The sequence below is a fragment of the Hylobates moloch genome, unplaced genomic scaffold (genome assembly GCF_009828535.3).
Source record: "Hylobates moloch isolate HMO894 unplaced genomic scaffold, HMol_V3 SCAFFOLD_2, whole genome shotgun sequence".
Classification (NCBI taxonomy): domain Eukaryota; kingdom Metazoa; phylum Chordata; class Mammalia; order Primates; family Hylobatidae; genus Hylobates; species Hylobates moloch.
This window is the reverse complement of record NW_026652277.1, coordinates 151975593-152002932: the sequence shown is the minus strand read 5'-3', so window position 1 is coordinate 152002932 and position 27340 is coordinate 151975593. Positions and strand designations below refer to the sequence as shown.

Sequence of the window (27340 nt, the reverse complement as noted above, 5' to 3'; positions counted from 1 at the left end):
AACATTATTCTATGTTAATGCTTATGAGCATACATTATGCAGTCTACTGCAAAATTTCCAAGAATTTTTCAAAGGATAAAACGTAAGACTTAAAGCATTCTTACTTGCAGATGACTGCTCCAGGTTAATACCCTCAGACTCCTCTGGAAACTAGGTCAACTGCCCTATGAAAGTACTGTCTGGCACCCAACAGATGCTCAAAACCCTTACTGCCTGCCAAGCTCTGCGTCACTGGTTTCAATGAGAACTTCCTCTACGCATGTTTTCAAGTAAGAATAAGAAAAATAATAATAGCAATAGCCAACCCTTACTGATCTTCTCCAGTGTACCATGCTCCCTGCTAGGCAACTTTTATATATGTTATGTCTTAATTTTCTAACAACTCAGAGACATAGGCACAACTATTATCTCCTCTTTATAGATGGAAGACAGGCTTGGAAGGCTCAGATAACATCCCAATTCACATAGTGTAGCTGTCTTCTGGTGAAGAAAGATTCAGACCCCAGACATCATCACTTGTTTGCCATTAGGACACATTGCCTCTAGTCCTATAACCCACTGTTTCGTTATTATATTTTTATTAAAAAAATTTTTGTCTCTGCCATGAGGAAAGGATATTTCACTATTATTCTCCTGTTTATTTAAATATACATGTTGAATCCTTGAGATAAAGAGGTGAAACCCTCGTGTCCTTAATTTAGATTATTTCTCCTTCCTCACCCACACATTTGATGGTATACATCTAGTAGACTAAGTAAATATGGCTTAGCATATATACCATTAAAAACAGAAGAAAGTTTTAGTTCAGATCCTTCCTTTTTCCTGAAGACTTCATGTTTGTGCACTATCTAGAATGCCTTGCAAGAAAACATAAATTTATTTAATTAATTAATGTATTTATTTACTTTTTGAGACAGGGTCTTGCTCTGTTGCCTAGGCTGAAATACAGTGGCACCATCTCAGCTTACTGCAACCTCTGCCTCTGGCGTTCAAGTAATTCTCCTGGTTCAGCCTCCCAAGTAGCTGGGACTACAGCCATGCACAACCACACCTGGCTAATTTTTTGTATTTTTAGTAAAGACAGGGTTTCGCCAGGTTAGCCATGCTGGTCACGAACTTCTGACCTCGTAATCCACCTGGCTCGGCCTCCCAAAATGCTGAGATTACAGGCGTGAGTCACCATGCCTAGTCCAAAACATAAATTTATATTACATTTTAAAAGCCTTTCAGGCCGGGCGTGGTGGCTCACGCCTGTAATCCCAGCACTTTGGGAGGCCGAGGCGGGCGGATCACGAGGTCAGGAGATCGAGACCATCCTGGCTAACATGGTGAAACCCCGTCTCTAGTAAAAATACAAAAAATTAGCCGGGCGAGGTGGCAGGCGCCTGTAGTCCCAGCTACGCCGGAGGCTGAGGCAGGAGAATGGCGGAACCCCGGGCGGCGGAGCCTGCAGTGAGCTGAGATCGCGCCACTGCACTCCAGCCTGGGTGAAAGAGCGAGACTCCGTCTCAAAAAAAAAAATAAATAAAAAAATAAATAAATAAATAAAAGCCTTTCAATAGTCCATTTCATTATAAAAATGGTACACATTGGGTAAAAATAAGAGTATTCCAGCATAAATACACTTTAAGCCCTTTCAGAAAGGCTGAAATATTGGCACTCTGTTCCACTAAAGCTGACAAGGAATATTAAGCAGCACTCTCTAGCAAAACCCTATACTAAATATTTTAAAAGTATTATAAAGTGATAGGCTAGATAAGCGATAAGTATGTTTAAGTATAGATAAATAAATAAAATAATTTTATAAGAACATTTGATCTTCACCCACCCCATTCAATAGCTTCTGTCCAATTGTGAAGTCTGTACCTCAGTGACAGGAGACTGTGAAAAGTGAAGCAAAATCAAATAGGAAACCCTGTCACTTCAGTGGGCTTAACTATTTATAATATCTGACTTTTCACAATTCAAACAATTCTGGGTTTCCTACAACTTTCCAAAGTAACCAGCTTCTATTCAGAATGTGCTATTTTATATATTTTTTTCTTTTTTCTTTTTTCTTTTTTTTTTTTGAGGTGGAGTCTTGCTTTGTCTCCCAGGCTGGAGTGCAGTGGTGCAATCTCAGCTCACTGCAACCTCCATCTCCCCGGTTCAAGTGATTCTCCTGCCTCAGCCTCCTGAGTAGCTGGGATTACAGGTGTGTGCCACCACAGCCAGCTAATTTTTGTATTTTTAGTAGAGACAGAGTTTCACCATGTTGGCCAGGATGGTCTTGAACTCCTGACCTCGTGATCCACCTGCCTTGGCCTCCCAAAGTGCTGGGATTACAGGCATGAGCCACCGCGCCCAGCCAGAATATGCTGAATATGGAATTATTTTTCTGGTTCCATATGGAAAAGTTTAAATTTTTTATTCAATTTTTTGTAGATCTCTTTACTTTAGGAACTGATGGAAAGTTTCATGAAAATCTTATGGTGCGACTTCAAATTTTTCTAATCATTAGCAGATCCTTTTTAGATAAGTTTATTTCTTGATTAAGAAGGTTACTTTATAGGGAGAGTCTACTTGACTGATATTGCAATCAGTAATGGAAAAGAAAAAGTAAAAGAACAGTCACAAAAAAGAGTAGCTACAATCTCTTATGCAGATTTTGTATATAGACTACTATAAAAATAAGCACTGAAAAATTAGTCAGAACCTAAAGAAGTGTGATAGACACTTAGTCCTGAACTCAGTGCCTAAGGAATAATTGAATTCCCAACAAATACTGGTGGTTCTATGGATTCATGAGTACATTTTACCATATTTTCTATTTTATTTTGTGTAGATTTCATGTATATCTGTGATTGGCTAAATTCAGAATGGAAACATCGTTCACTATGATGTAACCTCAAGCAAGTCAGTCTCTCTCTGTGGGCCTCAATTCCACCATCTATAGAATGAAGGATTTGGGTGAGAATATCTTCAAGTTCCTTCCAGCTCTGCTACATTCTACAATTCTAGATACTGGCTGTGGTCAAATACTGCTCTTTGTAAATTTCCTAGCACAAGGCATGGTGCCTAAAATTTATGAAATACGCAATCAAGGATAAATGAATAGAAGCTTTCAAAGGAGGAAATAAAATACCTGGTGAAAATGAGACGGTTTGGGTGCCTAGCTAAGCTATAGGATGTTAAATGTTTTTCGACTTTACTATAAGACATACTTGTGATAAATGTATTATAGAAACTTAGAAAAAGAATGAGGCTGGACATGGTGGCTCGCGTCTGTAACCCCAGTACTTTGGGAGGCTGAGGTGGGAGGATCACTTGCACCCAAGACTTTGAGACCAGCCTAGGCAACATAGGAAGATTCTGTCTCTACAAAAATTTGTGTTTTTTTAATCAACCCAACATAGTGTCTGTAGTCCCAGCGACTCAGGAGGTTGAGGTGGGAGGATCTTTTGAGCCCAGGAGGTTGAGGCTGGAGTGAGTCATAATTGCACCACTGCACTCCAGCCTGGGAAACAGAGTGAGGTGCTGTCTAAAAAAAGGGAGAAAGAAAGATAGAGATAGAGATAGAGATAGAGACACAGAGAGAGAGAGAGAGAAAGAAAAGAAAGAAGAAAAGAAATAGACTTCCCCATCTACCTCCTCCTGAAGTAACCAGTTTTATATTTGGTGATATATAACCTTCCATTTCTTTCTCTATGCTCATACAAAATAAAATGTTGTGGGTTTTTTTTGGGGGGGGGGTGGGGGTGTTTTTTGTTTGTTTGGTTTAGTTTGGTTTTTGTTTTGTTTTTTTGAGACAGGGTCTGGCTGTGTTGCCCAGGCTGGAGTGCAGTGGTGCAATTACAGCTCACTGCAACATTGGTCTCCCGGGCTCAAGTGAGCCTCCCACCTCAGCCTCCTGAATCGCTGGCACCACAAGCGCACTCTACCATGACTAGCTAATTTTTGCATTTGGTGTAAAGATGGGGTTTCACCATGTGGCCCAGGCTACTCTGAAACCCCTGGGCTCAAGTGATCCACCCACCTCAGCCTCCCAAAGTACTAGGATCATAGGCGTGAGCCACTGTGCCCGGCCATAAAATGTTTTTTCTTTAGAAAACATTAGGATATGTTTTTAAGTTGACAACATATTATGAAAATGTTTAAATTCGTACTTTTTAATAGCTGCAAGATATTCTTTAGTATAGTTATACAATGTGTTAAACCATGACCTTATTTTCCCAAATTCTTGCTGTTCCAACCAATGCTATAGTAAGTATTCCTATACTATATTATTCCTAGTATTTCTATAGAGTCATGCATACTGGTGTTTATATTTTCAATTTATTCTTGAAAGTAAAATTACCAGGTCAGTGGATAGGCACATTGTAATTTTATATAATATTGCTTGATTATTTTTAAAAATATTTCTACTACCTCCAACTATATGCAGAAATACTGCAGAGTTTTGCATGTTTTGAATGCATAACTATTTAATATTTTCCAGTCCAATAAGTGAAAAATGGTATCTCACCATTTTAAATTGCATTTTCCTAACCACCAGAAATTTTAGTATCTCTGTATACATTTATTTGCATACGTTTTTGTTATTCTGCATTATGCCTTTACTGATTTACTTTTTATATCCTAAGCATATTTTCTATTAAGCTAGCTGTCTTTTTCTTATACATTTATAGGAGTTTTTTTGTATAGTACTTATATCAACCCTATGTCCCATGGGTTGACAGAGATTTTGAAAACTTTTCCCAATTATTACTTACTGAAAAAGCAATATAACAATATTCACTTTTGACGTGGAAATTAAGACTGCCTTAGTACCAGAAATAGTTCCACATGATAAAATGACTGCTATGGACTGAATTATGTCCCCTAAAATTCATATGTTAAAGCCCTAACCCCGAAATGTGGTGGTACTTAGAAATGAGGACTTTGAGAATTAGGCTTAGATGAGGTCCTGAAGGTGGGGTCTTTAAGCTAGGATTAGTGCCCTTATAAGAAGAAACACTCTCTCTCTCTCCCTGCCATGTGAGGACACAGTGAGAAGACAGCCATATACAAGCCAGGAAGAAAGCCCTTACCAGAAGCCAACCATGTTGACACCTTGAAATTGGACTTCAGCCTCCAAAAACTGTAAGAAAATAAATTTCTGCTCTTTAAACCATCCAGGCTATAGTATTTTGTTATGGTAGCACAAGCTTACTAAGACAATAATAAGATACAAAACTCAATTATTATATTGCCTACAAGAGAGCAGCACCTCTCAGCTTCTTCGCCAATTATTTATTTCAATTTGAATGCTTTCAATCTAAACTATTAGCCATTTACTAACCCAGTATGTCTTTTGGCGTCCTCGTACTGTCATGTGTTGAGCATAAACCATGTTCCCAGGAATGAGGAATGGGGCATGGGGGAGATATAGATGAGTGGATAGGTAGACAGACAGACAGACAGACAGACAGGATAGGATAGATATAATCTGCGTAATGAACTACCTTAAACATTTTTTTTTCTTTTTAAGACGGAGTCTCTCTCTGTCATCCAGGCTGGAGTGCAGTGGCCCAATCTTGGCTCACTGCAACCTCCACCTCCCAGGTTCAAGCGATTCTCCTGCCTCAGTCTCCCAAGTAGCTGTGATTACTGGTGCCTGCCACCACACCCTGCTAATTTTTGTATTTTTAGTAGAGATAGGGTTTCACCATGTTGTCCAGGCTGGTCTTGAACTCCTGACCTCAGGTGATCCACATGCCTCGGCCTCCCAAAGTGCTGGGATTACAGGCGTGAGCCGCCGTGCCCAGCCTCAAACTTGGTAACATAAAACAACACCATGTTATTAGGCTCACAGAATCTATTTCTACTTCACAAAGTCTGGAACTCCAGGTGAAAAATCTCAAACAGTTGAGATGACTCAAATATTTCAAAGCTAGAATCATTGGAAGGTTTTCTACTCATATATCTGGTGCCTGGGCTGGCATGACTCAAAAGTTGGATTCAGCAGAGACTGCCAACCCATCAACCAAATGCCTACTCCTGACCTCTTCATGTGACTTGGGCTTCCTCACATCATGGTGGTTTCTGGATAGCCAAACTTCTTACATAGTAACTCAAGACTCTAAGTGAGAATGTTTTAGTGAATAAGGCACAAACAACATGGCATTTTGTAACCTAGCCTCAGAAGTCACACAGCATCACTTCCACTGTACTGGATTAGTTGAAGTGGATAAGCCCACACAGATTCAAGGGGAGAAGACACAAACTTCTGTCAATGGGAGCAGAATTAAAGAATTTACAGCCATGTTTTAAAACTGCCACATATAAATATGTGAATAGATATAGATATACGTTCCCATATGTGTGTATATTAAATCCCTTTGAAATTCCCTTTAATTTTCACAACAAACTAACTGTTAAGAAGTATTTTGTGATTTTGTTTATTTTAGCTTGCTCGGGATCACACAGCCAGCAAGCAGGAGAGGTAGGATTCAAATCCATTTATACTAAACAATATTGACTTGAGGGGAGAGACCCCATTAGTTCTAATGCTCTTTATTGCCACTCTAATAATTTTGAGTTCATACTATATTTAGGGTATCTAATTTCCCTTGGAAACAAAGTGGGCCAGATGAGATGAAATTGTGCTCAATTTAAATAAGCTTATTTTACAAAACAGATAAACCTCAGGTAGACTTTGAGAGAGTTTCAAATTGAAGCCAATCATGTTCAGGAACCAATTCACCTTAAGGCGCAGCATTTTCTAGAATAACAGCATGTGAGGCTCCTAGGTGGGTTCTTTGTCTCTTTGCTCGGGTGGCTGCTGCTACTGGACATATCTGCCCAGCTCATGCTCCCTTCTCTGCAAGCCTCAGCTGATTTGAATTATCAGAGAAATTGACTCAGCTCTTTGTTTCATGGTGCACATGGAGAGATAGCCAAAGACCATGGCTGTAGAGTGGAGAAAACAGGATTCCAGCTACTAATTTCTCCCTAGCTTCTTTCAATCAATACCAATCACAATAGCCTATTCCATCATGTACATAGCCTGGTGAGACGGTTGACAGGAGCAGCCCGCCCACGTCATAGTTCGTTTGTGCTGTACATAGAGAAGTAATTGACGAACACCTTTTGGACAAGTCAAGTTAAAAATATAACCTTCTGCCCTATCAGTTAAGAGATCATTTGAACCTAATCTCAAAGGTTGAATGTTGAAAGAAAAAAGAGAGGAGTAACTAATAACACCCCCAAAAATGCATCTTACAAAAAGGCTATAAAATCCACTCCATCTGTAGTTTCTACTTCATTTCTCAAGGTCGTTCACAAGGCAGTCCAATTCATAGATGATAATGACCTTAGCAGAATGTTCTTCTGACCTACTCTATTCAAACTGCATGTGTACCTATATGTGTGTGTTTCTGCATGAGAATGCATGTCCGTATGTTTTCTAGGTCTCTAGCAGTGAGATTCACACAATGACAAAGTCTTGCTGATTTACACAATGACAAAGTCTTGCTGCAACACTGAAAATTCCCTGACTGACGAGACAAGAAATCACTATAATAAGGAAGGTCAGATCAAAAGGAAGTTCAAAGGAATAGATTTTCTTTAAAATAAACAATCCTTGCAGGTTCTAAATCCTTTGTATGATTTAAGCAAGGGAATAGAAATAACTGTGCAGATGTGAAATCTGGGAAAGCTGTAAAATTCGTTGTTGATGTTGAATGAATTATCACTAATATTCAAATGAGCAATTACTAACAAATTGATTTGTCCCCTTGGGCTACATGTTGTCACATTGCCATAAGAAAGAGAGGATTTCTTTATAGCTTTGTGTCAGAAAAGGTTATGTCATAAACATCTTTGACACCATTTTACCATATAGAGCCAAGGAGGGAAAAAAGAAAGAGAGTGTGTGTGGGTGCCTGCGTGGGTGAGCGGGCCCAGGTAAAAAGCAAGTAACAGAGATATAGGGAGGTGGCATGCATTTTTAATCAGCTGCTACAGTTTCTCTTGAACTGAGGAACTAAATTTTCTAATGACATCAAAAATGTTTCAGGTAAGAGAGATAAATAAAATCCAGTTTTAGATGATCTGGCTAAAACCATATTTCTGGAAAAAATGGAATGCCTTACACATGGATTAAATAGTATCATTAGATGAAATTTGCCAAGACAAATGCAGTTCGTTTCATTGGTTTGTTCTTTTTCTTGTAAGTGTAATGACCAGAACATACCTCATGTTCAATAAAGTGTCAAATCAATTAACACTGGAAATATTGCCTGACCTTTTTGCCAATTAAAATAATAAAATAGTTGATAAATGCTGACTCTGTAAGAAAACTGTATAACTATAAATTGCCCTGTTTTTGCTAATGTAGTGAAAATGGAAACAAACCACAAGTATGGAACACTTTAAGTCTTATTTAATCTCTTATAGACAAAAAGGAGCATAATCCTCTGCTTCTTGCATCTTTTTGCAAAATTCCATGAATCAATTCTGGTATTGATTTTTTTTTTTTTTTTTTTTTTTTTTTTAACAGATGGAGTCTCCAGGGTGGAGTTCAGTTCAGTGGCACAATCATAGCTCACTGCATCCTTGAACTCCTGGGGCTCAACTGATCCTCTTGCTTCAGCTGCCTAAGTAGCTGGGAAGGCAGGTACACATCATTATGTCTTGCTAATTTTTAAAAATTTTGTAGAGATAGGGTCTCGCTATGTTGCCTAGGCTGGTCTTGAAACTCCTGATCTCAAGCAATCTTCCCACCTCAGCCTCCCAAAGTGCTGGGATTATAGGCATGAGCCACCATGTCTCGCCTTTTGATTATTTTTGTTTTTATATAATTATTTCTGTCAAAGAAAACTATATAATGAACCGTTTTAGGGTTTTCATAATGTAACTTTCCTCTGATATATGCATACATTAAGTGAAAAGAGATCTAACTTGGTAAAACCAAAAAATTTCAAATTTTTTTAAAAAGGGACTTTGGCCAGGCTTGGTGGCTCACACCTATAATGCCGGAACTTTAGGGGGCCAAGGCGGGCAGATCGCTTGAGCTCAGGAGTTTGAGACCAGCCTGGGCAACATGGTGAAACCCCATCTCTACAAAACTACAAAAATTAGCTGGGCATGGTGACACACACCTGTAGTCCCAGCTACTCAGGAGGCAGAGGTGGAAGGATCGCTTGAGCCCAGGAGGTTGAGGCTGCAGTGAGTCGTGATCATACCACTGCACTCCAGGCTGGGTGACAGAGAGAGAGACCCTTTCTCAAAAAAGCAAATAAAATAAAATTAAAAAGGGTCTTTTTCATGTACAAAAAACAAACCCATAATCCCCAGCAGGGTTTCCTAATTCTTCATTAAATACATCACTACCACTGTGGCTGGAGTTTTAAGCATATGATCAAGTCACTCAGGCCAAAAAGGAATGTAAAACATTTCTCATGAGGTGATGTATTTTTATCCCTTTCTCCTTAGGGACATTTGTCACTAAGCAGATACTTTATTGTTTGTTATCTTTTGTGTATTCTGGGGTGCTATAGAAAAAAATAACATTCCACTCAACTACTAAATGTATCACACAAAAACACTTTAATCTGTGGGAAGATAGACTTTCTAAAAAGTATTACAGTGGCATGTGCCTCTTGCTTTAGTGAAACAAAAAAATGTAGAGTTATTTATTATTTTGCAAAACCCTTTCAAATATAATTTGGTACTGACAATTCCTTTAGGAGGTAGGTGAAGAATCATTTTATTATTATTATTTTACAGATGAAGAAACTGAGGCTTAGTGCATTGAGGGAACTTGTTGAAGGTTGCACAATTAGGGAATGGAAGTGAGGTAGAAGATGTTCCAAATCAATACAGCAGTCTCTCCACCCCAGGTACATATTGGTAGTTAATCCTACCTAGCTACTTTACTTTATTCTTTGTGTGACAGCCTAAACAATATTGTTGGGAGGAAAAGTAGGTATACCACAAAAAAAATCAAATAGAGGTTCAAGGGATTCTTTTTATTTGTTTGTTTGTTTATTTATTTACTTATTTTGAGACAGTCTTGCTCTGTTGCCCAGGCTAAAGTGCAGTGGAGCAACCATGGCTCACTGCAGCCTCAACTTCCCAGGGTCAAGCAATCCTTCCACCTCAGCCTCGTGAACAGCTGGACCACAGGCATGCATCACCACACCACCTAATTTTTTTTTTCTTTTTGTAGAAATGGGGCCTTGCTATGTTGCCAGGCTGGTCTCAAACTCTTGGGCTCAAGTTATCCTCCTGCCTCTGCCTCCCAAAGTGTTAGCATTGTAGGCAGGAGCCACTGTGCCTGGCCCAAGGGATTCTTTTTAACATTGGGATTTTCCATCAAAAAAGTGTCGTCCCAGGGCTACAATGTCATTGAGGCTTAAAGAGGAAATGGTGAGGAGTGAGGTCATTTGCTCTCACTGGAGCTCAGCATATTGGCTATCATGGGAGAGAGCTTAATGACTGAAGAATCTTAAAGGTATTTAATGATTCCTGCAAATGGTCTGGTGCCAGGGTCACTGATGTCAGCTCTACTTACTTTTTTATTTAATTCATTTGAAAACCATTTGTTGAGTGCTAGCATGGCCCAGGCACTCCACTGTGTGCTGGTGCTACAAAAATAAATAAGCATGTTTTATGGGAACAAGAAGTAAGTTAATTAATTAAATTAAGTTTGATTTATAAACAGGATGTTGCACGAGTCTAGAGTTATTTTTTTTTTATTATAAGCAGGAGCCTGTGCTCCTTTATAAGTATCAACAATGGACCTGTCAAAGGAAACATTTGGTAAATAGTAGTCACTCTGGGCTTACCTGAGAGCAGCTTTATTTGTGAAAATAGAGGTCAAAGTGAGATGAAAGATGCCTTCTTTCCCTGAGTAACCAACACAGTGCAGTTAATGCCTTTCTCTATTATTGCACCAACCAAAAGATAGTCCAAAATAATTGGCTGTCGGATATAGCCAGAATCCCTGCCCTATACTTCTCTTCATTCATCTGGCTGACCTACTCATTCTTTAAGGCCATGCACTAACATCATCCCTTTAGGTAAATTTCCTGGACCTTTCTTACCCATCCAGACCCACCCTTTCCCCCTCCAAATTAAGGCAGGGTTGATGCATATACACACCACACACACACACACACACACACACACACACACAGAATAGTACCCTCTTATCCATGGGGGATACATTCCAAGACCCCCTGTGGATGCCTGAAACTTTAGATAGTACCAAACTCCATATACATTATGTTTTTTCCTGTACATACATACCTATAATAAAGTTTAATTTATAAATCAAGCACAGTAAGAAATTAACAACAATAATAGAAAAATTTTAACAATGTACGATAATAAAAATGATGTGACTGTGGTCTCTCTCTCTGTCTCTAAAAATATCGTATTGTATTGTACTCAGTAATTTTCAGACCATGGTTGACCTTAGGTAACTGAAACTGTGGAAAGTAAAACCTCAGATAAGGGAGGACTACTGTATATATTATTCTTACCACACTGTATATTTCTCTACTAGGCTGTGAGTTCCTCAGTGACAAAAACCAGTGACACTTACCTGCACTGGACCTTCCATAGGATCTAGCATAGACCAAGTGACAGTGGCAGCATCTTCAAGAGGTGGCATGGAGTGAGGGGAAGAGATAGCATTTAGCTTGTCTTCACCTCCTCCCTCATAATCTCTATTAGCTATTCGCCTGCACCCCAAATGAACATACATCCTACATGAAACCAGGGTATTAGTCCATTCTCATACTGCTAATAAACACATACTGAGATGGGTAATTTATACAGGAAAGAGGTTTAATTGACTCACAGTTCAGCATGGCTGAGGAGGCCTCAGGAAACTTACAATCAGAGCAGAAGGGGAAGCAAACACGTTCTTCTTCACACGGCATCAGGAAGGGGACGTGCTAAGCAAAAGGGAGAAAAGCCCCTTATAAAGCCATCAGATCTCGTGAGAAATCACTCACTGTGGGAACTACAATTCAAGATGAGATTTGGGTAGGGACACAGCCAAATGATATCAACCAGTATGCATGCTAGGCCAATGTGGGATTAAGCAAAGCCCCAGCACCTCCTTCCTAGCAGAGTGCTTAAAGGTCCCCTCCTGTATATTACCCAAATTCAATAAATGTCTATTAAAACACTTTTGGGGGAGTGGCAATGGGAGGAACAAGAAAGAACTTGAATGACCATCACTTTTTAAAATGAAGTCCATTGAGGTATAATTTACGTGCAGCAAAAGTTTCCCTTTTCCCATATAAAGTTTGATGAGTTCTGACAAATGCATAGTTATGTAACCACCACCATCATCATGATAGAGAACACTTCCATTGTCTCAAAATAATTCCCTTTGAACTACCATAATTTTAAATGAACTCTTTAGAAGAACCACAAAAACTTATCAATGTTGTAGATTACATAACATATACTTGCATCTTGGACAACTTAACATATCTCTCCAAAATGAATAGTTTGTTTTCCCTTGGTTATCATGCCATCATTTAGTTGTATTGCATTTTCTTTTTGGAAACCTCAAGGCATTTAGCAAACAGGATTTCATGTTTATTCCCAAAAACTCTGGCCCAACTGTAGAGACTTATAGTCCAATTCAGTGAAACCCATGCATTTCTTTCCCAGTTTAACCTGATGTTTCTCTTCTTACCAGAGACTTCCATGTAAATACTTTAACAATGTTAGGTGTGTTATATATAATGAGGTCATAATCAGTTTCAAATTAGCGTTGTGCCTTTCACTTATTTATCAATTATATTCCCTTGTGATGATTATGAAAAGGCTCCACATCCTGAGGACACTTGTCAGAGTTAGATTTATTAATGGAATTAAATAGCAAATAATGAATGACTAAATAAATGAATGAGTGAATGAATGAATGAGTGGCTGCCTCCATTTTATGGATGAGGCAGTGTCTGAAAGGCACAGTGAGGTCAGGTGATGGCAGAAAGCCACATGCCGATGTTGGTGGCTTTCTGCCAGGTCAGATGCCAAGTTTATTTTCTTTGCTTTCTTGCTTTAGCTATAAACTAATCTTTAAAATCATTCCCATAAAATATCAACATTAAAGAATAAAAATGGAAAAATAAGCCACATACAATTAAATGGCTTTTTTAAAAGGAGCTCAGTGTGCAAAGGATAACATGAGTAAGGATTTTTTGGTTAATTTTTCACCTAATAGGAAGAATGCTTTACTCTTTTATTTGTCAAACCTTCCTCATCATTAAATGGATTCAGTAATACTTTTTGGTAATAACTCCTGTGTGTGTGTGTGTGTGTGTGTGTGTGTGTGTGTAATAAAATACTTTGTATATGTTCATTGTGTTCCTTTTTTAATAAGCTTTTTTAGTGAAAAAGACACAATTACCGTCACCATTGCCCACTATATAATGACAAGTAGGGGAGGGTAGGCTAGAAGAGCTTCTACAAAGTGAGAGATCTTCCATTGTTATACCTACGCTTGCACTTTATTTCATTTTCTTCCACGTTTGGACAGGTCGAGATTAAATGTGATTGCATTTCCGTTGAGAGGATTTTATTCAGAAACAGGATTCAAAAGAATGTCAATGAGCATAAAATAAAAACGGTGTGCAATTTATATAAAACTCTGACTTAAATGGTCCTAACAGAAAAAAAAAAAGAAAGAAAAGAAGCTATTTAAAGTAGCCCTCCCAAGGGGAGTCAACTGCTCTTCAGTGCGTCCTGAACCGGCTGTGCCTTCTCTCCATCCGCTGCTCAGATATTCATGAATCGTTGTTTCTTCCAGCCTCGCCTTCTCTCTCCCTCTGCCTTTCTGGCGCGGTTCTCCCTCCCTCCCTCTGGCTTCTGCTCTTTCTTACTCCTTCTCTCAGCTGCTTAACTACAGCTCCCACTGGAACTTGCACAATCAAAAACAACTCTCCTCTCTCAAGCCGCCTCCAGGAGCGCATCACCTGGAGAAGAGCGACTCGCTCCCCGCGCCGGCCGCCGAAGAGCAGCCAGGTAGCTGGGGGCGGGGAGGCGTACCCTTCTCCCGCTCGGTAAGAGCCACAGCATCTCCCCGGAGATTGGCCGTATCCCACCGTCCGGCCCCCAGGGTCCTGCAGCGGTGATGCATATGTTTCGGAGCAATGATGGAAGGAGAAAAGCCGCTGTCGGTGGCAACTGAAAGTGGGAAGAGGTTGCTGCAGTAGCTGGTGCTGCAGAATGCGCGAGTGAAGAACTGAGCCCCGCTAGATTCTCCATCCCGCTCAGTCTTGATTAACTGTCTCCAGGAGGTAAACCGGGGAAACAGATATGCACTAACCAGGCGAGTGCTAACCTGGATCTATAACTGTGAATTCCCCACGGTGGAAAATGGTAAACAAAGACATGAATGGATTCCCAGTCAAGAAATGCTCAGCCTTCCAATTTTTTAAGAAGCGGGTAAGGACAGGTTTTGCTTATTTCTTTTGTTTTCTGTGCTTCTCTTAAATGCTTTTGAATGTTTGCCTGAAGTGAGCCCGAGGTTTTGTTGCTAAACCCTTAATGTAAGCTGTGCTTCTGATAGCAGTGGTAAAGCTGAGAACTATACCTGACTTGATTCGAATTTGTTGGAGGAGGGGCAGGAGGCTATGAAGAGTTGCATTGGGAGGAGGGGGCTGGGCTGAGATGCCTTAAACGGGTTTGAGCTGGGAATGGGGATTTTTCTCTCTCAAGCCACAACAAAGATTACAAGGCAGTCGCAAGGAGAATTGGCTTGAGTACAATTATGGCTAGTAATTTAGTCAGGGGCTAATTTAGCGGCTTCCTCTCTCTTATCTTTGAAGGGTTCAACTTTTCTACACCTTTCATCCACTCAGTCTCAAGTGATGCATTATCATCTTCATTCGTCAGAAGCAGCAGCTTCTGGCTTCCCAAATCCATTCAGCCAATAATTTGCTATGTCTCTATCTGTGGTATAAATAGCAAAGGACTAGAATGACCTTTTACAGAAATGATGGAATCCAGCATTTAAAATTGTCTATTTTAAGTTGCCTCAATTTTTGCTTTTGCTTGGAATAACTGCTTTTTTTTTTTTTTTTGGGAGAGAGCAGTGGGAGGTCTGTATTTGAGTGATAATTCAGGGTTATGTTGCTGTATGCATTTATTTCTTAAACTCCTGATTCTTCAACTCAAAGTATGAATAATGTTGCATTGGTTGTAGGTGAGAAAAAAGGATTTTTTGCATGTATATTTCACAATAAACTCAGTTCACTGGGATGACCACACTGGTGGTCTGTGTAAATCTGCAAATTTATACACAAGTGGAAGGTAAGAAATGAATGATTGTTAAAGGAATGATGACTGACACTCTTAAGGACAACGTTTCCTAAGCAATGTAAGAGAAGAAACATCCTCCAGTCCCCAGTTGCCCCATCCTATTTAATACCCTAGGGCAATTCCACCGAAATGGTTCTCTCCATTCATTCCTCCTTCTCTTCATTCAGGTCCTTTCTGTGCCACTCCTGAAACACGGCCCTTCAGTTAACTCATCCGCAGAACACAGTGAATTTCAGGGTGGGCTGGACTATCTCCCTGCACCAAATGGGCAAGCTGGGAAGGCAAGGCTAGAAATGCAGGCAACATGTCAGGCCCAGCTAGAGGGCCAGCGAAGGCTCACAAGCACCCTTGACTGAGTTCTCATCAGTAAAGCAAAATCTTTCTCAAAATCTGTGGGCCAAAGCATATGCATTAAAACCAAAATGAAACCAACCTGTCCTGGCCCCTGCTCTTGGAGTGGGAGTACCATGTGAAATCTCACTAGTGAGCTGCAAGCTGAATGAAAGCAAGTCAGTGCAACTTCACAGAGCTTCACACGGCTTCTTAGTTTTTCCCTGTAGCCAAAATATTTCTTTCCAAGGGAAGGGCCCTTTATGAAAATTAATTTTCTTTCTTTCTTTTTTTTTTTTTAGAGATGGGGTCTTGCTATATTGCCCAGGGTGGTCTTGACCTTTTGGGCTCAAGTGGTTCTCCTGCCTCAGCCTCCCAAATCGCTGGGATTACAGATGTCCACCACCAGGCCCAGCCCTAATTTTCAATAATAAACAAATGTTTTGCTAATTTTAAAAATGCCATAGCCCATTATCCAGTACTTAAACTCTACTGCCTTTTAATTACTGTATTTATTTCATGGTATTGGGGATATTCTAAAACTCCTCAGTCAGATGTTCTTAAGCAATGTAGATTTAAGTTACATAAATTTTAAATTGTCTTTTATTTTCTTTTTTATCAAAATGTACTAATAGAAATACTAATTTGCCATTTGGTTTTGTTTTGCTTAAAAGCAAATTTACCAATAGGCTTCAGTTGGTGACTCTGCAGACCTTGAATTTTGCAAAGAACCACCCAGGGTACTGATGTCTTATCTGAGTACATGCAGAAAGAAGTTTCTACCAAGATAACTGGCAGGCAGCTTCATCTGCCTTCTAACCTGGGTCTATCAGTTGCTGGAGACAGGATCAGACATCTCTCCTGCCCCCGCACTCTCCTTACTCCTCAAGGACAGTTAACTAAGTAGAAGGTGACCTTGTATCAAGTCATTGAATGCCCCAGGGATAAATTCTTTGATTCTTGTCTGCTTTGGTTTATTCCACAAATTCTGTATTCTAAATGTTTATTTCACCTTGTACATGACTTTGCTTTTGGTTTGCTTTTTTGGTTTGTTTTAAATTAAACAATATGTAAATAAATCTATAAAACAAAACATTAAAACAATAATAAGGTATATCCCACCTCCTCTCCAATCTTTCTCCCTTCCCCAGATGTAGTAACTGTTACCATACTGATGTTTATACTTTCCAAACTTTTACTTCACATACACATTCATATACTATAATGCCTTTGTTTGCAGTTAAGAATAATTCATTTTCTTATATTCTATTGTTGAAGTTCCACACATTTCTGCATATTTTATTTTTAACCTAGCTAGACAGTCTTACAAAGTGAACCTTTGTCCATAGCCCACATTAAACTATGACTAGATTTTGGAAAAAAAAAAAAAAAAACCCATAGGGTCTATTAGGGCTAATTAAAAAGAATGAGTTTTGATTGCAGGAGACTTAAACAGTGCTTCCTATGCTTCTGAGACATTCCAGAGGGAGCATAAGAAACTAAAGGAGAATATAGGTTATCTGCCCTTGTAGCTGTCAGTCACTATTTATTAGAGCTGACTATGTTCTAGGTAGGAATGCTTTACATTTATTAGCTCATTTAATCTTCACAGTAACCCTATAAGGTAAGCAACATTATTAAATGTGCAAAGTGTGACTTAGAGAGATTAAACCACTCGCCCAAGTTCACATAACTAAAAAGTAGCAGAGCTAAAATTTAAACCTTGTTCAACTCAAAGCTTGTATACGTAATCCAGGCTTTTTGATTTCAGACCACTCTCCCCTTCTTTTCTTTTAGTTTCCACAACAGACTCTTCTATCCCCCTACCAGCCTCCCCCAACCAAGCGAAATCTTTATGCCACTACCAAAAACCTATAAAGGCGGCCAAGCCTCTTCCAGCTCCTTTCTATTCCTTAATACTGACAGTAATGAGAGGCAGCCCTGGGGAACCCAGATTCTAGGAACATAATCTGAAGAAAGACAGTCCGGATGCTAGTTCTACAAAATCCTTTGGATTTATGCTTTTCGTCCTCATATTTTTAAAGCTCAACTAAAGCAGCTTAATTTCATTTAGCAGAGAGTCGCTGAACTAAACTAGACAAGAGTTCTACTTTTATTCTTTAAGTGTTCATGATAAATTAGCATTAGATGTGTATGGATTGTATTTTACTCTTAAGAGTCTCCAAAAATTCATTTAAGATGAATGGAAAAATGTCCTTATCAGTTTTATTCTCTCAATCCAAGAGTTTTAAAAGTTATCCGTCCAGCTAAAGGTAATCCATTTTCATGGATTTAAACATTTGTTCTGTTTGTGGCTCAGATTCTTACATAATGATTTAGAAAACACAAACAAATGACATTGTCTCCAACTCGATAATCCTTTTTGGAAATACACAAGGTATATGAAAAAACTTCCATAGCCATGATTACATTACCTTTTGTAAAATCCGAAAGGCTATCTAACGCTGCAGAATTTTGGATGTGGAATGAACCTCAGAAATTCTCCCTCTGACTTCCCTCTTTCAAAGATGAGGAAACTGAGTACCTGTGGTAAATCACCTGTCAAATTAGAATGAGGTTAAGCCAGGACTCATGTTTTGGGTTTTCACTTCCAGATCTCGTGTGCTTTCCTCTTTGTTAAGTTCTCAACATCAAACTAGTCAAGTCTTTCATGCCTCATTCATTCATTTTTCAACAAATAGAGTAGGAACAAAATAACCATGTTTTATCTTCGTGAAACTAACTGCATAGTGACTACCAACTTTGACAAGACCCTTCCATTTTGACTCTGTATTTTTGTTGTTGTTATTTTTGTTTGTTTGGTTGGTTGGTTGGTTGTTTGCAGAGACAAGGTCTCACTATGTTGCCCTGGCTGGTCTCGCGTTCCTGGGCTCAAGGGAGCTTCCCAAAGTGTTGAGATTTCAGGCGTGAGCCATCCACCGTGCCCAGCCTTGACTCCATATTTTATGATTATATGCATTTGAACAATTCCTTGGGTTATTCTTTAATAACAGTAGCTTTTCTAATAACTATGACTTAAATGGCATTAATATTGCTGGGCATGGTTCTAAGAGCTTTAAGTACATTACATATTTAAATCATCATACACAGGCCGGCCGCGTTGGCTCACGCCTGTAATGCCAGAACTTTGGGAGGGTTAGGCAGGCAGATCACTTAAAGTCAGGAGTTCAAGACCAACCTGGCCAATGTGGTGAAACCCTGTCTCTACTAAAAATACAAAAATGAGCCAGGTGTGATGGCAGGCGCCTATAATCCCAGCTACTCAGGAGGCTGAGGCAGGAGAATCGCTTGAACCAGGGAGGCAGAGGTTGCAGTGAGCTGAGATCTCACCACTGCACTCCAGCCGGGATGACAGAGTGAGACTCCATCTCAAGGAAAAAAAAAATATATATATATCATATATAAAAATACCTGAGATAGGTACTTTGATTATTGTGATTTCATAGATGAAGAAACTGAGGTATACAGAAGTTGAAGAACTTGCCCCAAGTCACATAGCTAGTTAGTGACAGGATCAGGGTTTGGATCCCAGCACCAGGCTCCAGAGTCTGTGTCCTTAATCTCTATACATTCTGAATGCCTGTCAACATTAAATAATCCAGGGTGAAGTTCAGAGAAGTGAAATGCTATGTCTTCTCTGGCCTCCTCCTTTCTCTAATAACTACGGGAACAAAGGAAAGGTTTTTAGCCTGGTTACAATATTTACTCTAGCAGAGCTGAAAAATTAAATTAAGCTCCTCTGAAGTGCTTATTCTTCACAACTGTTCCATAAACAGCATCCCTTTACATTTGGTTTCCTTTTACTGTTCTATTTTGCCTGCTTAAAGTAGTCAAATTGGAATAACGAAGGCCCTTTTCTTATGGGAAACTTTCGATGTCTTCTCAGAGGGTAACATTATTGAGCAGCACCATTCAAAGCACTTTCCTCAGGTAACTCTCACAATCCTTCATTATGCCCATTTTATAGCCAAGGAAACTGAGGGTCAGAGGTTAACTAATTTGTTAAAGATCGTAGACCTAGGAAGAGGTATAGCCAGAATTCAAATTCAGGTAGTTGGTTTACCAGCAGCAGTCTTTTCATTTGCGTCACTGGAGTGCACTGCGATGATGCCAATACTGTTGCAGGATTGGCTCTACCGGATTGGAAACTACTTGTGAAGACAACCCAAAGAGGTGTTTTGTTGTTGTTGTTGTTGATGATGTTGTTATGGCCTTAGCTATGAAGAGGTAGATTCTCCAAGTGACTACTGAGAGCGGTAGGAATGCTTTCTAACAAATCTGCAGTCTGCTTTAGATTTTTTCAAGATATTTTTTATCATACTTCCCGGAACATGGCGGAGACTCCAGGGGCTCCTACTGTGCTTTCTTCGGAATGGCTAAAATCTAAGCTATTTGAGTTCCTCTTGAGCCTGTGCCCACAACATAGCACATGGTCCCAGTGACACTGCACTGTCACATTAGTACTGCTTATTCCTCTGTAGCTCCCACAGGGCAGGAAGGTTTTCTGTTTTGTTTTGTTTTTTCAGACAGAGTCTCACTCTGTCACCCAGGCTGGAGTGCAGTGGCACCATCTTATCTCACTGCAACCTCTGGCTCCTAGGTTCAGGCAATTCTCCTGCCTCAGCCTCCTGAGTAGCAGGGATTACAGGTGTGCACCACCATGCCCAGCTGATTTTTTTGTATTTGTTTTTAGTAGAGATGGGGTTTCACCATGTTGGCCAGGCTGGTCTCGAACTCCTGACCTCAGGTGATCCCCAAGACTTGGCCTCCCAAAGTGCTGGGATTACAAGCATGAGCCACCACAACTGGCTGGAAGGTCTTTAAGGACAGAAAACCGGTCACCTTGTTCACTATATCCCCTACTTGTCAAAACATATTTGTTGAATAAAAGAATGCATAAAATAAAACAACAAATCCTTCTATTACTTGCCCCTAAGTCATTACCCTCTTCTCCTTCCTCCTCCTTCTTCCTTTAAACAGGCTTTGGTGGCTCAGAAATCTAATGTATTTTATTTCTCTCTATGTTTGGATATGGATTAGATATAAATTAAGACTGAAATGTAACCTAAATCTGGCTCAAAGACAAGCTGTCACTTCCCCTTCAGAGCTGGTGGGTACTTAGGGAAGCTTGACCTCAGCTTATTTGCTGATCCAGTGCCCATAACACACCTTCTTTTCTATGATACTTTTCTTGTCGGGCCAAACAAGACAGACATAGCAGTGATTCACTAATCTCCTTTTATTTTGCATTAATATGAATTACTAACTTCAATAATATATAGTAGGCTGGGCACAGTGGCTCACACCTTTAATCCCAGCACTTTGGGAGGCCAAAGCAGGCGGATCACCTGAGGTCAGGAGTTTGAGACCAGCCTGGCCAACATGGTGAAATCCCGTCTCTACTAAAAATACAAAAATTAGCTGGGAGTGGTGGTGGGCACCTGTAATCCCAGCTTCTCAGGAGGCCTAGGCAGGAGAGTCACTTGAACCTGGGAGGCGGAGGTGGCAGTGAGCCAAGATCACGCCATTGCACTCCAGGCTGGATGACACGGTGAGACAGCATCTCAAAAAAAAAAAAAAAAAAAAAAAACCAAAAAACAAAAAAACTATATAGTATCTTAGTATCTGCATTATGTATCCTCCCAACTAGAATCCTAAAAATGTCTTTCAATTATTATTTATCCTCACTTTTCAGCGTGGTCTTAGGAGCCACAGAGTGTGAGTAAGACGGATGCCTTTGGCACTTTGACCACTAAGTCTTAGAGAGTTTGGATGAGGGAGTTCAGCAGACTGAGTTTGGCAGTGCTGGGGAATTAGTCTCAGTACTGCAGAATGTGGATGATGAGCCATTTTCGTTAAATAGATATTTTGCCTCCCCAGCAGCTCTCAAGAAAATCCTGAGATAGGCTCTTAGCTACAGTGCTTGGGAGGGATTTTGAATGGAAAGTGTAGCTGAGTTCCTTGAAATTCTGCACCATTTTTTAAAGGGCTGGTGCTGAAATGCGGGTGCCATATGCAACACTGGAGTAAGAGATATTCTGAGCTCACCCATATTTTATGATCTGTAAGTGCTTAACAAGGTAAAGCAAAACCAAAATGAGGGGGCGGGAGTGAGGAACGTGGGGGGCGGAGCCATCAAAATGCATGTTGGAGATTTCCGAATATGAAAGCATGAAGGCAAGAACAGTAACGTAATGGGAATTGGATCAATAGAAAAGTTTAGTTAGTAATTTAGGTCAAGCTAAAGATAGTTCGCTAGAGCAAATATTGTAGAAGCGTATTTTTAAAGTGTGATTTTTTTTTTTACATACTAGTTAATTTTTTTTAGAAATAAGTCCAAAAATAAAGGTAAATATCAACATTCCTAACATTGGCAGAAAAGACTCCTGACTTATGAGTGGGATGCTGTTTCCTGCCTGCTAAGGAAAACTAGGATTCCTAGCTTGTCAGCTTGTTTGAGCGTGAAATCATTGGCTCCTCACCAACCTGGGGATGAAGATTTTTATCCATTCTATGGGGCTCAAGAAAGTTCAGCTCGCAGGATAAACAGAGTCTTTGAAGAGCTTTAACTAAAGGGATATGCAGTGTCTCTATAGAGATCCACATCCTCTGTAATGGGAAAGCAGGTGGTTCTGGACCTCACTCTCAGTGAATCCTCCTGGCCCAGAAATGAGGACAGCAACAGTGACCTACCCTGGTCCTTGGTCTAAGAGCAGGCTTTCCCAGCAAGTGGCCAAGTTTCTCTGGCAAACTGCACAGTGATGCTGGCAAATTTATAAAAGACCATGTGTGGAAAGTGGAGGAGAAGGAGGTGAAGGAGGTGGAGGAGGAAGAGGACAGGAAAAGCAGACAGTTAGGCAAGTTCGGTGCTGCGTTGGCATCCTCCTGCAGCTGCCATGGCATGTGGAGAAAGGATTATTATTATAGTTTATTTACTCTCACATCTATTTCTTCAGCATTCTGAAATGACATTGTATTTACAACAAAGGGAAATGAAAATCAAAGATGTAACTGGCGCAGTAGAGGAGTCTTCTATTTGGTAGTTCGAGGTGCCAAAATATGACTCTAATTGCTTTCTAGAGCCTGCTGTGACATTTTTCTGAGAAGAATTCACTTAGCTACTTCTGTAACATTAGGGTAACCTTGGCCTCTTTTTCCCTCCTAGGTCAGGGCATTCACCCAAAATGGCATTTGCTTCGGGAAATGACTGGTCATGTGGTTCTTCCACTTTCTCTCTCTCCGTCTCTCTCTGTCTCTCTGTCTCTCTCTTTCTCTCGCTCTCTTTGTTGTCTCTGGAGGATAAGCTCACAGCAAGGCAAAAGAGAAAAGCATGAAGTGAAATATTCCTAGGCTTGCCAGGCACGGTAGCAAACACCTGTAATCCTAGCACTTTGGAAGGCTGAGGCGGATGGATCACCTGAGGTCAGGAGTTTGAGACCAGCCTGGCCAACATGGTGAAATCTTGTCTCTACTAAAAATACAAAAATTAAAAAAAAATAAATAAATAAATAAAAAAATACAAAAATTAGCAGGGTGTGGTGGTGTGCACCTGTAATCCCAGCTACTCAGGAGGCTGAGGCAGGAGGATCACTTGAACCCCGGGGGGGTGGAGGTTGCAGTGAGCTGAGAGGGCACCACTTCACTCCAGCCTGGGTGACAGAGAGAGACTCTGTCTCAAAAAAAAGAAAAGAAACATTCCTAGGATTGTGCCCATAGAAAACAAAGGATTCTTGTTCTAACCCAGTGGTTTAAGGAACATCTTGCTATCTCTGAGTTTGTTAGAGTGACATCAGCCAGTTTGAAAGACCTTGGTAGCTCAAAGATTTTAGTCTCTAGAAATAGCAAGGTGAAAAAAAAAGTCCCCCAAATTGTTAAAACATATTTAGACTCAAGTCCCTGTAGGACCAAAATTAAAATATGCCAGAGAAGGGAAAAAAATGAAAGTTAATAGTTTGAGAATTAAAAATAAATCGGAATATGTATTTATAATGCTTATTACTCAGAAATGTGATCTTTCCCATAGAATGATCTTTCTGAAAGCAGCTGAATTTTCTTTGAACTCTGAATCTTTCTGGGCCAGTATTTATTTAGGTTGTATTGTAAAAAAAAATTACAGGAAAAAAAACGATAAGTACATAGCTTCCGGTGTGGTTTAAAAGATTGGGGTAAGGCTGTGGAGGGGTAGTATAAAAATAAAGACATTAAAAAAGAATCCTCTTCACAGCCTCATATAGCTTCTCTGAAACCTACAATATACACTTGCTGGGTGCAGGACCTTGTCTGTCTTGTTCACAGCTCTGTCTGTGTGCCTGGTGCATAGTAGACACTCAGTAATATATGCTTGATGAATCAATAAAAACAATTTAATCAAGGGGCTTGGGGAAGAGCTACCATGTGTAATTATGATATCATTACTTGGTTGAATAGAGAGAGTACTGATGAAGAGAAGAATTTAAAGAAAATCTTGGAGTGATTTTAACTGCTTCCAGGTATCCATGGGTTCCACACCTGTGGATTCAACCAACTGCAGGTCAAATATTTGGGAAAAAAAAAAGAATGGTTTCGTCTGTACTGAACACGTACAGACCTTTCTTCTCGTCATTATTCCCTAAGCAATACAGTATAACAACTATTTACATAGCATTTATATTGTATTTGCTATTATAAGCAATCTAGAGATCATTTTAAATGTTAGGGAGGGTATGCATTGGCTATATGCAAATGCTATGCCATTTTATATCAGGGGCTTGAGCATCTGTGGATTTTGGGATCTGCAGGGGTCCTGGAATCAATCCCCCACAGAGACTGAGGGACAATTGTAGTAACAATCTGTAAATGAATTTCTACGATGAACGTCAATATAATTGCTTTCTCCTTCAACCACTTGCCTGCAAAGATTAAATGTTATGCAGAAACAACCAGGACTTGGCACTCATTGTATACAGGGCCTTAGTTATCAGCTTTGGCGAAACAGTCGTATCTAATTTGTTTGTCTATTAGTCAGCTTTTACGTAAAAGGGCCCACACCTTCTCTACATTGTCACTAATAAGTTGGTGAAGCCATTGCTAATTATTATTCATCTGGTGCAAAGCAAACACATTAAATCAGGCAATTGAGATTAACCCTTCAGAATTGATCTCTATCAGATGGAATTTCAGAATGTATAATTTTTTTTTCATCTAGTACCTTGGCAGTTACGTCTTGCATTATACATTTCATTCTTTTACAAAAATCAGAGCAATGCAAATTTCTAACGTGTCCTCATTTCTAAAGTTAATATCCTTTGAAATAACAGATTCAGAATTTATTTCAGAATTAGTGTTGAAATTCCCCCCCCCCTTTTATTTCTTTGTATTCTCATCATCAACAGCCAGCATGAATTGAGCACTTTGATGTGTCAGGTTTTAAGGTGGGAAAGAGAAAATAAGAAATCATAAGCTTCCAGGTCAAGCTCAGTGGCTAACATCTGTAATCCCAGCACTTTGGGAGGCCGAGGTGAGCGGATTCGAGACCAGCTGGGGAACATGGCAAAACCCCATCTCTACAAAAAAGTAAAAAATTAGCCAGGTGTGGTGGTGAGTGCCTGTAGTCCCAGCTACTCAGGAGGCTGAGGTGCCAGGATCACTTGAACCCAGAAGGTGGAGGTTGCAGTGAGCCGTGATGCCACCACTGTACTCCAGCCTGGGAGATAGAGTGAGAGACCCTGTCTCAAAAGGAAAAAAGAAATCACAAGCTTCCTTCACTCCCCCACTCCCTTCCCCAGAAACTTGTATTATGTCCCCCATGACATGCTCATTATAGCTCCCTGTGTGTTTTTTCTTTCTTTTTCTTTTTTCTTTTTTGAGACGGAGTCTCACTCTGTTGCCCAGGCTGGAGTGCAGTGTTGCGATCTCCGCTCACTGCAACCTCTGCCTTCTGGGTTCAAGCGATTCTTCTGCCTCCAAGCGATTCTTCTGCCTCAGCCTCCTGAGTAGCTGGCATTACAGGCATGCACCACCATGCCCAGCTAATTTTTGTATTTTTAGTAGAGACGGAGTTTCACCATGTTGGCCAGGCAGGTCTCAAACTCTTGACCTCAGGTGATCCACCCACCTCAGCCTCCCAAAGTGCTGAGATTACAGGCACTTTGAGTCACCGCGCCCGGCCTTGTGCTATTTTTTATGGCACCCGTCAGTTTGCAATTGCGTATTGGTAAAGCTTTTTAATGAATGCCTTCAGCATTAATTAATGTCCTCCTGGACTATGAGCTCTATGAAGACAAGGACCTTCCTTCTCTTTTACATACAATTAAACCCTCAGGACCTGGCCCCTGGGGGGTTATCAATAAGTATATGTTGAAACAGAAAGCCAAAAGATTGTGAAATGCCTAAGGTCTATGGAGGAGAAAGAGGGGAGTTAATCTGAAAACCCATATAGAAATCAAAAGTTCTTTGCATTTTATTCTGTTTGGTTTATGTTGAAGTTCCATCATGTGCTAGACATGATGGCTCATCCCTGTAATTCCAGCACTTTGGGAGGCTGAGGTGGGAGGATCACTTGAGTCCAGGAGGTGGAGGCTGCAGTGAGCCATGGTCACACCACTGCACTCTAGCCTGGGCAACAGAACAAAACCCCATCTCTGAAAAAACAGTAAAATACATTGAATAAATTTTTTTTTAATTCCATCATCTGAGACACATCTGTATTGTAAATAACATTTTTTTTTTTTGAGACAGGGTCTCACTCTGTCACCCAGACTGGGGTGCAGTGGTGCGATCACGGCTCACTGCAATCTCTGCTTCCTGGGTTCAAGTGATTCTCTTGCCTCAGCCATCCAAGTAGCTGGGACTATAAACACACACCACCACGCTGGGCTAATTTTTGTATTTTTAGTAGAAACCGGGTTTTCTTTTCCTTTTTTTTTTTTTTTTTTGAGATGAAGTCTCACTCTGTTGCCCAGGCTGGCTGGAGTGCAGTGGGAGTGATTTTGGTTCACTGCAACCTCCGTCTCTGGGGTTCAAGTGATTCTTGTGCCTCAGCCTCCAGAGTAGGTGGTCCTACAAGCACCAGCCACCATGCCCAGCTAATTTTTGTATTTTTAGTGGAGACGGGGGTTTCACCATATTGACCAGGCTGGACTCAAACTCCTGACCTCAGGCGAGCCACCCGTCTTGGCCTCCCAAAGTGTTTTGGGATTACAGGTGTGAGCAACCGTGCCCGGTTATATAACATCTCTTTTGAAGTCATTGTCTTCTCTATCATTCACTGTTCCCTGTAAAGGGATCCATGTAGTAAAGTGCTCTTATAATTTAGTAGTAGGTTAAAGATGTTTCTTTTCTGAAGGAAATCACATTTAGCATGATATAATCTCTTAGGTTTGCCTCAGTTGCCAGGAAACTCAAAGGTAAATTTAAATATAAATTTCAGTGAACAGATTGGACAAATCTTTAGAAATAACTTCTTAGTCACTGAATTTGGTTTTAATCTTGTGTTTTTATTTTCACTCTCCTCTTATGTGTTTTTCATTGTAAACTGCCTTGTTTTTTTTTTTTCTCTTTGTTCTTTCCTTTTCTTTCTCTCTCTCTCTCTCTCTCTCTCTCCCTCTTTGAGACAGGATCTTGCTCTGTCCCCCAGACTGGAGAGTAGTGGTGCGATGATAGCTCACTTTAACCTTGAACTTCAAGACTCAAGTGATCC

At 40.1% G+C, this 27340-nt stretch overlaps 1 protein-coding gene across 1 annotated transcript in view; it reads left to right on the top strand.

Annotated features, from left to right (window-relative positions):
* The first annotated feature begins 13950 nt into the window (after nt 1-13950).
* Nucleotides 13951-27340, top strand: part of SGK1 (serum/glucocorticoid regulated kinase 1) — a 151671-nt gene continuing 138281 nt past the window's right edge. Inside the window, exon 1 of the mRNA XM_032159397.2 lies at nt 13951-14436. Within this exon, the coding sequence (XP_032015288.1) occupies nt 14368-14436 (69 nt within the window). The 5' untranslated portion in view covers nt 13951-14367. The remainder of the gene's footprint in view (nt 14437-27340) is intronic.